The following is a 16,001-nucleotide window of genomic DNA, read 5'->3' as shown; positions in this document are numbered from 1 at the left end:
CCCTTTTGTTGTCTCCATGGAATACAATTACACACATACACAAATAAAAGTAATTCATTAAAAATAAAGATTCAAAATAAAAAAGGGGAGCCAGCTAGTTGTAGAACATGTACCTGGCATAACCATGGATTCAATTCCTAGTACTATTAAAAAAAAAACAAAGAAATGAAAACTCTGGGCATAATGGTGAGAATCCTTTAAATTCAATTTACCAAAAAGTTATTTAGATATCTTAGACAACTGAAACAAATGGTGCTAAAAGGCTCACTCTCTCTCTGTGGGCTTCAAATAGCAGACAGAGAACTCCACTGTTGCTTTACACACATGGATCTTGGTCAATTTCACTTCCTATCAGGTACCAAGCAAGTTGTCCTAACAGATGCTGGCAATATTGAGGCTCAAGGCCCTGAGTTGCCTTTTCACCCATACTGTAGTCTCAATTTTGCCTCTATGATGCCCAGACTGGATTCCCAGTGAGTAAACAAGATCATGAATTACTGACAAAGTGAATAAATTCATGTAATCCATTTCCAGTGTCTATCATAGATTCTTTAACATCCTATTGCTGTGCAAAGTATCTTTAATGTGTTTCATGCACCTCATCCACACACTGATTAAATAATATTCCCTACAGACAAAATGTTTTGACTAGTATTGGCAATGAAACTAAATATCGAGCTTATTCTACTTAAGTCATCTAGCATTGAACTAACCCCCTTCAACCTAAGAGTAATTTTTAACTCATAAAATCAAAATATTGTGTATTACTCAAAGCATCAGGATGTTCTTTTCTTGAACAGACTAGTATCAATAGTTCTGTGGTGATGTTCCTAATTGTTAATGAGCATGTCCTTTCTTCAGTGGTCTTTGCAATGGAGAAAAAGGGCAAGCCTTACTTCTGAATACCACTTTGGCAAGAGCCCAAAATACCTCACTGCCTATATCTTGGCTGAATCTCAAGAATTCTATACCATACATTCTTATAGGCCAGGAAAGCCCAGAACATTACCTTCCGAAGACTGTGCTTATCTGTCCTAAGCCTTTTCCGGGGTGCATCTTCAACATCAACATCTTCTGGAGGATCATCTGTCCTCTTCGTGTGATTTCTTTTTTTTCCATTTATATTACCTTGGAATGAAGAATGAGAATTGGGATAAATGCAGAGGAAAAAGAGAGTTCACAACATGCTCTGGCATTCATCATGCAAATAGTGACAGGTATTCAGCAACCAGGTACATGTCCAAGGTCAATGTTTCTTTGCAAAACAGAACAAGGACCCACAAATATTTTAATTATTATCTTACCATTGTACTTTAATATACATTAAAAATATAGCATTAAATTTAAATATAACCAAGTTAAAAGGGGAGTATTCCTATCCCAAATAACTAACACAGAGGCTTGTATTAATTACAAAAGCTTGACCCATTGTTCAAGACTTATTACTAACTAGCTCTTATAACTTAAATTAACCCATTTTTATTAATTTACGTACTACCACATGGCTTGTGGCTTTACCTGTCCTCCATCATGTTTTGCTCTCTCTGTCTCTCCTGGAGGTTTTTCTGGCTCTGCCCTTCTTCCTACCAGCATTCTTAGTCTGGCTGTCTCACCTATACTTCCTGCCTGGCTACCAGTCAATCAGATCTTTATTAACCAATGAAAGTAATACATATTCACAATGTATAGAAGGATCATTTAACAGCACCAGTCTTTTTTTAAAAATTGTTTACAGTTAAGACATGGTAATCCCAGCACACAAGGAGAAAAGCATAGCACGAGAAGGTTTGAGTTCAATACCAGTGTTGGCTACACAGCAGGACACTGTCTCAAACATGTAAAGACAAGTAGAATTTAAATCAACTTTTAAAAAACTACAATTTAAGGGCTGGAAAGATAGTTCGGTGGTTTAGAGTGCTTGTTCTTATAGTGGACCTGGGTTTGATTCCCAGAATCCACATTGTAGCTGACAATCATCTGTATTTCCAACACCTTCTTTTGGCCTCTATGTAGATAATACATACATGTAGGCAAAGCAATCAACCATATAAAATAAAATAGATCTAAAAAAGTTAAATAAGGTCAGGTGGTGGCAAATGCCTTTAATCCCAGCACTTGGGATCCAAAGGCAGGCAGATGCCAGCCTAGCTGTGGAATAATCCTTCTGTACACTGTGTAAATATGTCACTATAATTGGTTTTAATAAACAAGCTGACTGGCCAATAGTTGAACAGGATAAAGATAGGTACAAAAGTCAAACTGAGAATGATAGGATGAGGAAGGACAGAATCTGAAGAATCACCAGCCAGATGGAGCATGAGTTGGACATATAAAATGCGTTAGAGGTAAAAGCCACAAGGCTCAGGGCAGCACACAAATTAATAGAAATGGGTTAAGTTGTGAGAGCTAGTTAGTAACAAGCCTGAGCTACTGGCCGAGCATTTTTAATTTATATTAAATTTCCAAGTCAGTTATTTGGGAAGCAGCTGCCAGTTATTAGGGAGCAGGTGGTTCAGACATGAAAATTTCCAACTATACAGCCTGGTGTATATAGCAAGTTCCAGGACAGCCAAGGTTATACTGCACAGAGAAGCCCTGTCTCAAACAACAAAACAGATAAAAGTTGCTACTATTTAGTCTCTTAAATAAAAGTTTTTTAAGAAGCAAAATTACATCTGCATCTTAAAGTTATATGCTTTCTGCTATACATTTGACAGTGCCTTATTTTAGGTGTCTGGAAATATCATTAATCTATGATAAAGTATCCAAATGTCACTGACCTCAAAAGATATGAAGGAAGGCAAGAGAATAAATTTTAGAGAGACAATCACTTCGAATGTGCTGAAGTTTAATTTTAATACAAATTATTTTCACTTGCATAACTGTTTGTTAGGGTTCGACTTATCAAACTTCTTGTATGTATGTATGTATGTATGTATGTATGTATGTATGTATGTATGTATGTATATGGTACTGAGAATAGAACCCAGGACTTAAATTATATCCCCAGCCATCTTTTTACGTTTTATTTTGACCAAAAAAAAAACCAAAAACACCTCACTACACTGGCTGGACATAGCATGAATCCTCCTGCCTCAGCTTTTTGAGTAGCTGGGACTACAAGTTATGCTAGCAGGCTTCACTGTTTACAAAACTTAAGAACACTCTCATTCTCATACTCACTATCTTTTGGGACAGAACACACCAGCACAGCTATGTCCAGAAAGCCTCAGGAGGAGGCCAAAGTGCCATGCTTTATGTGCCAGCAACTGCACAGGGCTGTTCCTCAGGTCTGGAATTTAAATTACTATTGAAGGAATCAAGCAGTCAGTTAACTCTCAGCTAGTATAAACAAGACCTAACAAAATCTTGACTAGGCTTTAATCCTAACCACACCACTGTAGGTCTGCCTGTAGAGTCTGAGACAGCAGGAGTAAGCTCACACTACAGGAGTCATAAACACCATGTGGCACACCCAATTAGACACTTCAACTGGTTTGCACTCACAACCTTAAACACTGAGTCCCAGGTTACTGACCAGCAGTAGGTTTTTCACTGTGAGGTGATTCTTTTTCTTTCCCATGAACACCCAGAGCATTGCCTACTTTATCTAGGATGAGACACAGCCCTTCCTAAAGAAATCAGAGTTTGCAGGACAGTAATGGCACACACTTAAAAGGCAGAGGCAGGCAGATTTCAGTGAGTTCAAGGTCAATCTGATCTACAGAATGAGTTCCAGTATAGTCAGGGTTGTTACACAGAGAAACCCTGTCTCGAAAAACCAAAAAGAGGCCGGGTGGTGGTGGCGCACACCTTTAATCCCAGCACTTGGGAGGCAGAGGCAGGCGGATCTCTGTGAGTTCGAGGCCAGCCTGGTCTACAAGAGCTAGTTCCAGGACAGGAACCAAAAAGCTACGGAGAAACCCTGTCTCGAAAAATCCAAAAAAAGAAAAAAAAGAAAAACCAAAAAGAAAGAAATCGGAGTTCCCTAACACTAAATCAGCAGAATAGCCACCAATAATCTTTCTTCTATAAGTTGCCTTGGTCATGGTGCTTTGTTATAGCAGCAGCAAAGTCACTCAGACACCTAGCAAGCCCTAAATTAAGATGAGTATCTCCAGGAGGTGCAAAGGGGCTACTAGTGTATGTACTGTCACAATCTAATACCTGGCAGTTATTCTAGGACAACCTAGGATGCCTTAGCTTTGATGTCTGGCATCTCCAAAACTTAATAATGAACCTTAATAGTTACAGACTATTTATTTTTATTTAATACTCAAACACATTACACTTTATTTTTACATTAAAAGTTTTTTTTCCCAGCTTGTGTGTCTAAGTGCTTACATGTAACAAACCTGACCACTGTTACACATTTTCTCCAGGTCTTCCTCATCTTGCCATAGCCTAAACTGGTATTTGATGCAGTATATTTTAAATTTTAAACTGAAAACCTAGAAATGAGACACCTAAGTGAAGGTCAACCAGTCATCTCACTTGTAAGTTCTGCCAAGAACTAACTGTTCTCCACTCGGCCTGACCCATGCCACTAAACCCAAAGTGCTAGAACCACGCACCTTTCCTTTCTTCTTCTCTCCTATACCACCCCTTCAAATACTGCAACCAGAAACCCTACTCTGTGTAAACAATAAAGTGAGGTCCTGAACAGCATCAAGAACTGCACTGGTGATAAGGGAGGAAACGACATGCACTGATGGGATCAGGAACACTGTTCATGTGGTGACACTCTACACATCACATCCAAGCAAAAGACTTGTATGTGTGTGTGTGTGTGTGTTTACCAGAGTCTTCTTCAGACTGGGCAGAAGTCATTAGGGAAAACTTTGTATTATATCGTGCTTTCTGCTTTTCGTTGAGCATGCTCCATTGGGATCCAAGTAATTCTTCAATCTCCTCCCCTGAGACATCTGGATGTTCAGCTACAACCTATGAACACAGAAAGGAGGACAATAAGAACTCTACACTCACAAAATTCATTGTGATTTACATAAAACCAAATACACAGTTCCATGAAATTGAGTATGTAACATTTTTATTCCCACAGTATAGAATTTTGTCCAGAAAATTTGGTTCAAAGAAAAATAGCACATAACCAATTCAGTGATTCACTAAAAATTTCTAAGTGAAAATAACTGACAAATGATGAATAGAAAACATACTTTTAGCCAGGTGGTAGTGGTACACGCCTTTAATTCCAGCACTCAGAAAATAGAGACAGGAGATTCTCTGTGAGTTCAAGGCCAGCCTGGGCTACAGACAGAGCAAGTTCGAAACCCTGTCTCGAAAAACAAAACGAAACAAAAAGTACTTTTTAAAAAACACTGAGTCATTTTTTAAATTATAATTTCCTAGACATCTTTGAAAAATTAGTAGTCCAGAAAGTTGTGCAAAAATGCTTCTCTGAGCATGGAATGAAGTCTAATATGTCATCCTCACCAACTACAGTAGCCACACTCCATCTTTCAATCCAAGTCATAGATAAGAAATACAGACAACAGTTAACAAGCAAGCCCTAATTTTTGTCTAAGCACCAAGATAACTGGTCTACAAAGGCAACAGATTCTCCACTTACTGAGTATCAGTACCCTTGAAATATGCTGAAGGCCCTCCCAACCTACTTGCAAAGAATCTGCATTTTCACAAGTCTTCTAGGTGGTTTGGGTACACAGTAATCACTGAGGAGCAACTCCCAGCTTTAACTGCAGATGGCAATAACCATAGGGTTAAAGCCAATGGTGTTTAGATCCTACCTAAGATCAAGTCAATCTATATATGTCTGACATCTATACTTCAAAGGCTTCCCGAGGATTTCTAATATGCAGCTGAATTCAAGAGGTAGGAACAGAGAAAAGACACAAGAACAAAAGCATACTAAGCTCAGAAACATACTCTAGCCTACCACTTATTTCAAGATAGTTCACGAGCTTTTGTGCTTGTAAAGGTTGAAGTCAGGATCTGAGTTCAATCACCAGACTCCAAAGTAAAAGTGTAAGGAGAGACCCAACTCCATATAGTTGTCCTCTGACCACCACAGATAAACCAAAGCATGAGTACCCACCAAGACCTGTCATATCCATATACACACACACTTTTAAAAATAATAATAATAATAAGATGGAGAAACAGTTGAAGAAGACACTCAACACTGACCTCTGGCTTCCACATGCAGGTGCATGCATAGGTACTGATATCCATATGAACATATACATATGCATACACACAAAGTCAAAAGGTAACAACCAAATATCCTCAAGTCTTCGGTCTTCTATCCAATAACCTTAGCAAAAGAGGGTTCAGGTAGCTTAAGAGAGTTATGTGCCTCAAAAGCTGGCCCTTGACTAATTCAAAACCATTTTTATAACAGCTTTAAGAGGCTAGAGAGATGGCTCAGCAGCTAAGAGTACTGGCTGCTCTTCTAGAGAACCCAGGTTCAATTCCCTGCACCCACATGACAGTTTACAACTCTCTATAACTCCAAGGGATCTAACACCCTCACATAGACATACATGCAGGCAAAACACCAATGCATATAAAATAAGAATTAATAAATTATTTTAAATGTTTTTAAAAAACAGCTTTGAGGACTGGAGAAATAGCTAAGCAGTTAGAAACAACAATATATATTGTTCTTGCAGAGGACACAAGTTCAATTCTCAGCACCCACATGAGGCAGTTAATAACTGCCTGTAACTCCTGCTCTGGTGATCTCACACCTCTATAACCTCTGAAGGCACACGCACACATACTTTTTGTTTGTTTGTTTTGGTTTTTCCAAAACACAGTATCTCTATCACTTTGGAACCTGTCCTGGAACTAGCTCTTGTAGACCAGGCTGGCCTCAAACTCACAGAGCTCTGCCTCATCTACTTTTAAATATACATAAAAATTTAAAAACTGAACAACAACATCAACAACAACAACACACAAACAACACAAAAAGCTAGCTTTAATTGGGCATGGTGGTGCATGCCTTTAATCCCAGATCCCAGCACTGAGGCAAAGTCAAGTAGATCTCTGTGAATTCAAGGTCAAGGTGATTTATGCAGAGTTCTAGAACAGGAAGGACCAGAAAGAAAAACCCTACCTCAAAAACAGCCTTTGGGGATGAACAACATGGAACTGTGAACACTGCCATCCTTTTCTGAACAGCACCTGAACCCAACGTAACGGCCCTAATGGGGCTTACAGTCACAGTTCGAGGCTTGAATGGAACAGGACAGATGAATATGTAAGTGAACTCTAACTACTGCACACCTTTACCTTGGTCTACATTGTTCTCATCAAGGTACCAATCTACGAGTTCAGTTACAATTCTTAGTACCACAAAGGTTAGGTGAAATGAACCTGGGCCCCAGAAAGAAGAATGGAGGAGGTCTGTGGACAGTAGTCTAAATTCTCCTTTCATTTAATATTTATTTAGATTTATTTTATGTATATTGAGCGCTCTATCTGCATGCACGTCTGCATGCCAGAAAAGGGCATCAGATCTCATGATAAATGGTTTATAAGCCACCATGTGGTTGCTGGGAATTGCTGAAGAGCATCCAGTTCTCTTAACCAAGCACCTAATTTTTCTATGGTTAGACGCTAAAGAAACAGCCTAGAGCATGCTGGAATATAGCTAGCTAGAGTTCACATTTGGCATAGCCCTGCCCAACTTCCAAAGGATAAGAGCACACAGTTCCTCACCAATTATGTTCCAGCCTAGATGCCAAATACTGGTGGTATCCATTTAGAGCTTATCATGATACCCTGCCCACATGGAAACTGACCACATACTAGTAAGTATTTTGTACCATGTCAAATCCAATAGTTAACCATGGTTTGTTAACACATCTCTGGGCATACTTGGCACCTGGGCAAAAGCACACACCTTCTCAGCTGACCACTTACTCTTTTTGGATGAACACAGGTAGATACTGAGGTACAAATAAAGAGTGGATATATTGTATTCTTCAGACTTTACAGAAGCAACAGACTCTATCTACATAGCAGTAAGTAGCTGGCTTTCTTCAACATCTACTAAATCCATTCTGATATAATATGCTATAGGAACAGATCACAACTACCACTGACAATTTTTTAGAGTTGTATAGTGTTGTGCTTTCCTTTGGCCTTCCTGGTACTCAGCACACCTGTTATGTTTGACAAAGCCCTCAAACCCTTCTTAAAGAGCTACCATCTTCAACCACTGAGAGACCCTGTGCATCAGTGCGTGTCCTACCACCTGAGGAGTGTTGCAGAGAAGTTTCCAGAACTGCAAATGGAATCATTGCTGACTATGAGGTCCACCCCAACCAGTGCTCAGACTGCAGCCAATGTGGCAGGGGCTGCTTACTACTATCAAGGACAAGAGGTGGATCCTGACCCATGGGGGACCCAGCACATAGCAGGTGTATGCATACATCCCCGATTTGGGGGCTGGTTTGCTATCCAAGGAGTAATATTGCTACCAGGGATTAAAGTGCCAAATCTGCCATCCAGAAAGCCCCGATTGTGTGCCTACAAGAGCTGGCCTCATCACTCTCCTTGAAGGCTTCAATTTCCATTCGTGTGACTGGACTTACTGGGATGCCGTGACTCCTGAAGAATGGTACTCAGAAGAACAGAAGATCTACTTTTCCACCCCACCTGCCCAACGGTTGGCCCTACTAGACTTAGTCCAGCCCTCAGTACACCCTAGCACTACATCTGAGCATCCGTGCTTACCAAGCCTCAGAATTCCAGCAGAGCACAAAGCTGGCTTAGCCCCAGTGTCTCACTACCTGTATCCCCGGGCCCTTCCTACATTTCCCCTGTGAGATCCCACTTTGGTATATTTATTTTGGATACAATTTGGGTTTTGAAAAAGCACAGTTTTTAGTTTTTCAAAACAAGGCTTCTCTGTGAAGCTATGGCTGTCCTGGAACTCACTCTGTAGACCAGGCTAGACTCCAACTCAGAGTTCTGCCTGTCTCTGCCTCCCGAGTGCTGGGATTAAAAATGTATGAAAGAAGCACATTTTATTTTGATTATTTCCTGAAGCTCTCAAAGAGAGTCAAGACTCAATTTACACTGGTCAAGACAAATCACATTCAAGACAGACTCAAAATCAGCAGCTGCCTTCAAATATTGGACTCATACCTGTTACTATTTTTGTGTAGTACTCCAAGATACAATAGTTGTGGGTCACAATCTTCCTAATGCTGTGACCCTCTAATGCAGTTCCTCATGTTGTGGTAACCCCAACAATAAAATTACTTTTGTCGTTATTGAAATAACTAATTTTGTTGTTATGAATCATAATGTAAATGTTTTCTCAATGGTCTTAGGCAACCCCTGTGAAAGTCTCCTCCAACCCCTAATAGGGTCTTGACCCACAGGCTGAGAATTGCTGAATCAGAGGATCCTAGGGGTATACACCCTTTAAATGGTACCCACTACATAGGGCTATGCCAAGTTATTATTTATAAAACTACTTTGAAACTGTCTGACCTACAGTGAGTGATATGTTACTACTAAAGGCTTAAGGAATCTTACCATCTTGCTATCAAGCCTGCTATCCATCCACATGGAAGGAGAGAACTGACTCTTGGAAGCTATACTCTGAGCCCATATACACTGCTGTACCCTCTCCCCATAAACATGTGATTTAAGAGGAAGGAAAAAGAAATGGTCAAGGGCTGGAGAGTTGGCTCACTGATAAGATCTGGTGCCCTCTTCTGGCCTGCATGTCTACCTGCAGGCAGAATGCTGTATACATAAAAAAAAAAAAAAAAAAAAAAAAAAAAAAAAAAAACTACACAGTGCTTATGCAGTGTACTAAGAAATAAGAGGATTCTGCAATAAAGGAATGTTCCTCACATTTGGAAATCTTGTGGCATGACAAAGAACTCAGAACCCACCAGCATATTTACCTCATCCCTGTGTTTTTGACAGAAGACTAAAAACTGGGATGCGGAGTCTCCCTTCCTGCTCCGTGGAGCAGAAGCTGTGGACCTTTTTCTACCAGGAGGAGATCCTACTCCTCTCTTAGATTCAGCCTCTGCCATCTTTGGAGGGGTACTCTTTTCTGTGCCAGGGTCACTCTCTTGGTTCTCAGCAGAACTAGACCTTTTGGCTCTTCGCCTTCTCTTCATGGGAATATCCTCTTCTTTCATAGACCCACGATCTGCAGCAGCTTCTTCACTAGCCCCTGAAGAGTGCACCATTTCTCCCAAAGGTTCTGCAGCAATGCCAGCCTCCTTAGCCACTTGAGGGTTGAGGTGTAGCTGGTCCCCCACATAGAGGAAGGTGAATTTGGCTTTCCGTTCCTCTACTGACATGCTAGCAGCTTCCTCTGCTTGAACAATGCCCATTTCCCACTGGGCTCTCAATCTCCCTGAAATAGGTTTTAACAACTGGAAAAAAAAAATCATTATGAATTTTATTATATAGTATAAAAGGTAACTCAATTAAAAGCATTTTTACAATATCAGAAAAGGAAAACCTATAAAAACCCAATTAAAATTTTAGATATAATTCAGCTAACAACTCATTTCTTTAAACTATAAATCAACTCTAACAGTTTCACCTAATATAATTTATAAAAAAGAAAAAAAATCAAAAAATAAATTATTTCTGTGAGTCATCAAATAAATAAATGAAAAATAACATACTTGGGTAAAAGTAAATGATAAATTTAGGCTGGGCATGGTGACTGACATCTTTTTTTCTTCTTTTTTCTTTTTCTGTGTACCCTTGGCTGCCTTGGAACTTTCTTTGTAGACCAGGCTGGCCTCAAACACACAGAGATCCTCCTGCCTCTGCCTCTCAAGTGCTGGGATTAAATGTGCACCACCATCACCCTGTTGATAACAGACATCTTTAATCCCAAGACTACAGAGGCAGAAGCAGGAGGATTTCTATGAATTCCAGGCTAACCTACATAAGTTCAGGCCAGCCAGGGCTATATAGTAAGATTCTGTTGATGTGGGAAGTCCTTCTGTATATGTGTTGCTTTAGTGGCTAATGAATAAAGCTGTTTTGGCCAATGGCTTAGCAGAATAAAGCCATGCGGGAAATCTGAACAGAGATATATAGGCAGAGTCAAGGGGACATCACATGGCTGCTGAAGGAGACAGATGCTGGTAAACCACAGGCTTGTGGTGATACACAGATTAAAAGAAATGGGTTAATTTAAGATATAAGAGCCAGGTAGAAACACACCTAAGCTTTTGGCCATGCAGTGTTGTAATTAATATAGTTTCTATGTGATTATTCGGGTCTAGGCAGCTGAGAAACAAAGGAGTAGTCTGTCTACACTCTGCGTCAAAATAGACAGACAGACAGATAAAACAAGGTACATGACCAACATAAGAAACTACTTAAGCAACTATAAGGTCAAAATAAAATAAACTTGGTAAGAATTAAAATTTTTTATTTAAAAACACATTAAAGGGACTTCTATCACCTTGATTTTCTCAGCTTTCGTGGGTGCCTGCTTCGCACTTTCTTGGCATAATTTTTCAAACTGTTCTTCTCCTTCAAAAGCAACAAGGCTCTTCTCAAATATCCAAGCTCTTTCTGGGGCATCACCAAAGAACTGTACATGATACTGGCGTGCACTTTTTTTCTGACCTAATTTTAAAAATGAAAACCATGAATATCAGAATTTGGGATGAAACTGAACAAATCTACTAATGCTTTAAAATTATTTTACTCGGTGCAGTTTGTGCTTATTAATTTCAGCATAAATTTTACCTTTTTATCTTCAATATATTCCATGCCCAAGAGGAAAATTCACTAATCAGAGATATCAGAAAAAATACAAAAGTAGACTAGGAAGAAGCTGAAGAACATTCTTTTGTCTTCCCCTTTCAATATCTCCTTAGAGAGATTTTTTTAGACAGGACAAGACATCAGCAAAAGAGAACTTCCAAAAGAGCAAACAGCAGCATGAGGCAATACACTGGGCTGGATTCAGTAACCAATCTATCCCTACCCACTGATGACTAACCCACCCACTTCCAGGGGATCTGATGCCCTCTTCTAGCCACCATGGACACAATGCTTAGAATAAGAGCAGAATGCCTCAAAGAACTGTTGCAATCACAGCAACCCCCCTCAAGTATTCCCTGATGTTACTCTTCAAGACAGGATTTCTCTGTGTAGCTCTGGAGCCTGTCCTGGATCTCACTCTGTAGACCAGACTGGCCTGTCTCTGGCTTGAACCTGTCAGACCTTGAACCAGACTGGCCTGTCTCTGCCTCCCAAGTGCGGGGATTAAAGGCGAGCTCCTCGCTATAACTCTTAGCCACAGGAAGAAACATTTCTCAATGCAGCCAGAGGGATGAGCAAAGAGACTACTATACCGTGATATTTCAAATTTTGCTGGAGTTGAAGGAAAGGTAGAACACAGGTAAGCAAGGCGAATGAGCAGCTCTCAGTAATAACAGGAAAAAAGATCTTTACCCTATCCTAAAGGAAGTAAAAATAGACTTCCTGGATAGTTAAGTACCCAGAAGAAAAACATCTTCATTGAATCTTTCAAAGATGCCTCCAATTGCCAGGTGGTGGTGATACATGCCATTAATCCCAGCACTTGGGAGGTAAAGGCCAACCTGGTCTACAAAACGAGCTCTAGGACAGTCAGGGCTGTTACACAGAGAAACCTTATCTGGGGGTAGCATGGGGGAACAAACCAAAGAAGATTCCTCCAGTAGTGGTTCAAGATGGCTGGGCAGTCCAATACTCAGGAGGCAGAGGCAGGTGGATCTCTGTGAGTTCAAGGCCAGTCTGATCTACAAGAGCTAGTTTCCAGGGCAGGCTCCAAAGCTACAGAGAAACACTGTCTCAACCAGCGTCCCCCGCCCCAAAAAAGAGTGGCTCAAGGTGAGTCCAACCTTCTAAAACAACCCTCTGCTTTGAGAGTACTGGAATGAAAGGAGTGTTCCACCATGCCTAGCTAGTTTTTATTTTTATTATTTTATTTTTATTTTATGTGTATAGGTATTTTGCTTGCATGTATGTCTGGGTTGATTTTCTAGCACCTATATGGCAGCTCACAGCCATCTTTAACTAGGGGACATAATGCCCTTTTCTGGCCTTCAGAATATGTACTGCACATATATGGTGCATAAACATACATTCAGACAAACACACATATAAAATAAAAAAATAAATAAAGTATATTTTTAAAAGAAAGTTAAGGGCTGGAGAAATCGATCACTGGCTGCTCTTCCAGAGGTCATAAGTTCAATTACCAGCAATCACAACCATCTGTAATGAGATCTGGTGCCCTCTTCTGGCATGTAACCATACATGCACGCAGAATACTGTATACATAATAAATAAAATCCTTTTAAATAATCTTATGTCAGAGAGATGACTCAGTGGCTAACAGAAATTTGATGTTCTTACAGGGGACTCATATCTGATCAGTCCCCAGAACCCAGGTAACTGATAACTGTCCAAAACTCCAGTTCCAGAAGATCCAGTGCCTTTCCTGGTCTCCTTCAACACTTACACACACACACACAATGCACATAAATACACACAGGCAAATATTCACACATTAAAAAAATGATGCCCACCTTTAATCCCAGAACTTGGGAGACAGAGGCAGGTGGATCTCTGTGAGTTTGAGGCCAGTCTCATCTACAGAGGAAGTTCCAGGACAGCCAGAGATAAACAGAAACTCTATCTCAAAAAACAAACAAACAAACAAAACAAATTACCTCTCAGTTGGGGAGGAGAAGGCAGGAGTACATATTGTATATAATATTACTTTAAAAATAAGAAACTTTTTTTAAAAAACTAAAGGAACACCAAGCAGTTTGTGGCTTTTGTCAATACCTTAATCTTTTCATAGTATTGAAAATTAATATAGATATGAGTCATAGTTCATAGTGAAGAGAATCTTTTATGGTATATAATGAATTGCTATTAATTTAAGTGATGTTTAGAAATAGTTAATGTCAGGCTGGAAACATAGATCAGAAGTTAAGAGCACTTGCTGCTCTCCCAAAGGAGCCAAGTTCTAGCACCCACACTGCGTAGCTCACAACCAACTCTAAGTCCAACTTAGAGGGATCTGATGTGTCTAGTCTCAATGGGAACCTGTACTCAAATTCACACACATACGCACAAACCCTTAAAAAGGTATTTTTTTTAAGGAAGAAAAAAATTTAATGCCTAGCACAGGGTGACGGCAAACACCTTTAATCTCAGTACTCCAGATGGAGATCCAGGTTTATTTCTGCAAGTTTAAAGTCAGTCTGGTCTATTGGGAGAAATTCAGGCCAGCCAGGGCTACACAGAGAAATCTTATTTCAAAAATAAAAACAGGGGCTGGGGAGATGGCTCAGAGGTTAAGAGCACTGGTTGCTCTCCTAGAGGTCCTGAGTTCAATTCCCAGCAACCACATGGTGGCTCATAACCATCTGTAATGAGATTTGGTGCCCTTTCCCTTCAGGGATACATGCAGTCAGAACACTGTATACATAATAAATAAATCTTAAAAAAAAAAAATAAATAAAATAAATAAAAACAGTTATTACACAGAAAGGAAAATCCTGACGTATCTATTGATAAAACAGATTATTATAGCTTGGCCCAAAGTTTGTAAAATGTTACTTTTTAAAAACTTATTTATAACTGGGCATGGTGGTGCATGCCTTTAATTCTAGCACTTGGGAGGCAGAAGCATGGATCTCTGTGAGTTTGAGACCAGCCTGGTCTACAGAGCAAGTGCCAGGACAGGCTCCAAAACTACACAGAGAAACCCTGTCTCAAAACAAAAAACAACAAATCTTATTTATGTATTTTATGTGTAAGGCTGCTTTGTCTGCATATATGCACACCAGAAGAGAGCATCAGATCCCTTGAGACTTCACTTAAGACTGTAGAGAGGCCGGGTGGTGGTGGCGCACGCCTTTAATCCCAGCACTTGGGAGGCAGAGGCAGGCGGATCTCTGTGAGTTCGAGGCCAGCCTGGTCTACAAAGGGAGTTCCAGGACAGGCTCCAAAGCTACAGAGAAACCCTGTCTCAAAAAAAAACAACAACAACAAAAAAAAAAAAAAAAAAAAAAAAAAAGACTGTAGAGAGGGTTTTGTTTTTTCAAGACAAGGTTTTTCTGTGTAGCTCTGGCTGCTGTGGATTAGAAATTTGTTTAACTATGTCAAAATGTGTTGCAGAATAATTATTTCCTATGTAAAGATGTGTTGCATTTGTTTAACTACTTAAAGATGTGTTGCTGTTTCACCCTGCCTAAGGCACCTGACTGGTCTAATAAAAAGCTAGCTGGCCAATAGCTAGATAAAGGAAGGATAGGTGGGGTTGGTGAGTAGACAAAAAAGGGGAGCCAGTCAAGAGCCACCAGTCAATCAAGGACCAGTCAGTCAGTCACAGAGGAAACAAAAAAGCAGGACAGACAGTAGAGGTAAACAAACCTAGGGGCAGTACACAGATCAATAAAAATGGGTTAATTTAAGCTTAAAAAAAAAAAACTAGAAACAAGCCTAAACTAAGGCATAACATTAATAATTAATACTAAGTTTCTGTGTCATTATTTGGAGGCTGATGGTCCAAGAAAGCCTGCTACATCTGGCTATCCTAGAACTCGCTTTATAGACCTATCTGGCTTCGAACTCAAGAGATACACCTGCCTCTGCCTCCTGAGTGCTGTGATTAAAGACGTGCACCACCACCTGGCTTCTGTATAGAATTAAATATAATTATAGTTGTGAGCCACCATATGGGTGCTGGGAATTGAACTGAGGACCTCTGTAAGAGCAACCAGTGCTCTTAATCACTGAGTCATCTCTCAAGGTCCTACTTTTTCTTGTGACAAGATCCCACTATGCAATCATGACCAGGTTCAAGCCTACATAGAATTAATCATCTCTGCTTCCCTGGTGCTTGGGATTAAAGATGTGTGTCACCATGCCCTAATACTTTTTTTTTCCTTTTGACGGAACTTCACTATGCAGTTTAGGCTGACTTCAACTTTAAACCTTTTTCT

At 40.0% G+C, this 16,001-nt stretch overlaps 1 protein-coding gene and 1 pseudogene across 9 annotated transcripts in view; one reads left to right on the top strand and one right to left on the bottom strand.

Moving 5' to 3' along the window:
- Nsd2 (nuclear receptor binding SET domain protein 2) overlaps positions 1–16,001 on the bottom strand; it is a 72,851-nt gene that overhangs the window by 34,910 nt on the left and 21,940 nt on the right. For all 9 annotated transcript variants that reach the window (XM_057773223.1, XM_057773224.1, XM_057773222.1 and 6 more), the window contains 4 exons: positions 11,450–11,616; positions 9,915–10,397; positions 4,800–4,944; positions 1,010–1,128 (listed from right to left, as the gene is read on the bottom strand). In XM_057773223.1, coding sequence (XP_057629206.1) covers positions 1,010–1,128; positions 4,800–4,944; positions 9,915–10,397; positions 11,450–11,616 — 914 coding nt within the window. The remainder of the gene's footprint in view (positions 1–1,009; positions 1,129–4,799; positions 4,945–9,914; positions 10,398–11,449; positions 11,617–16,001) is intronic.
- LOC130875587 (cyanocobalamin reductase / alkylcobalamin dealkylase-like) lies at positions 8,135–8,881 on the top strand (annotated as a pseudogene).

Source organism: Chionomys nivalis, chromosome 6 (genome assembly GCF_950005125.1).
Source record: "Chionomys nivalis chromosome 6, mChiNiv1.1, whole genome shotgun sequence".
Taxonomy (NCBI): domain Eukaryota; kingdom Metazoa; phylum Chordata; class Mammalia; order Rodentia; family Cricetidae; genus Chionomys; species Chionomys nivalis.
This window is presented reverse-complemented; position numbering and strand designations above follow the sequence as displayed.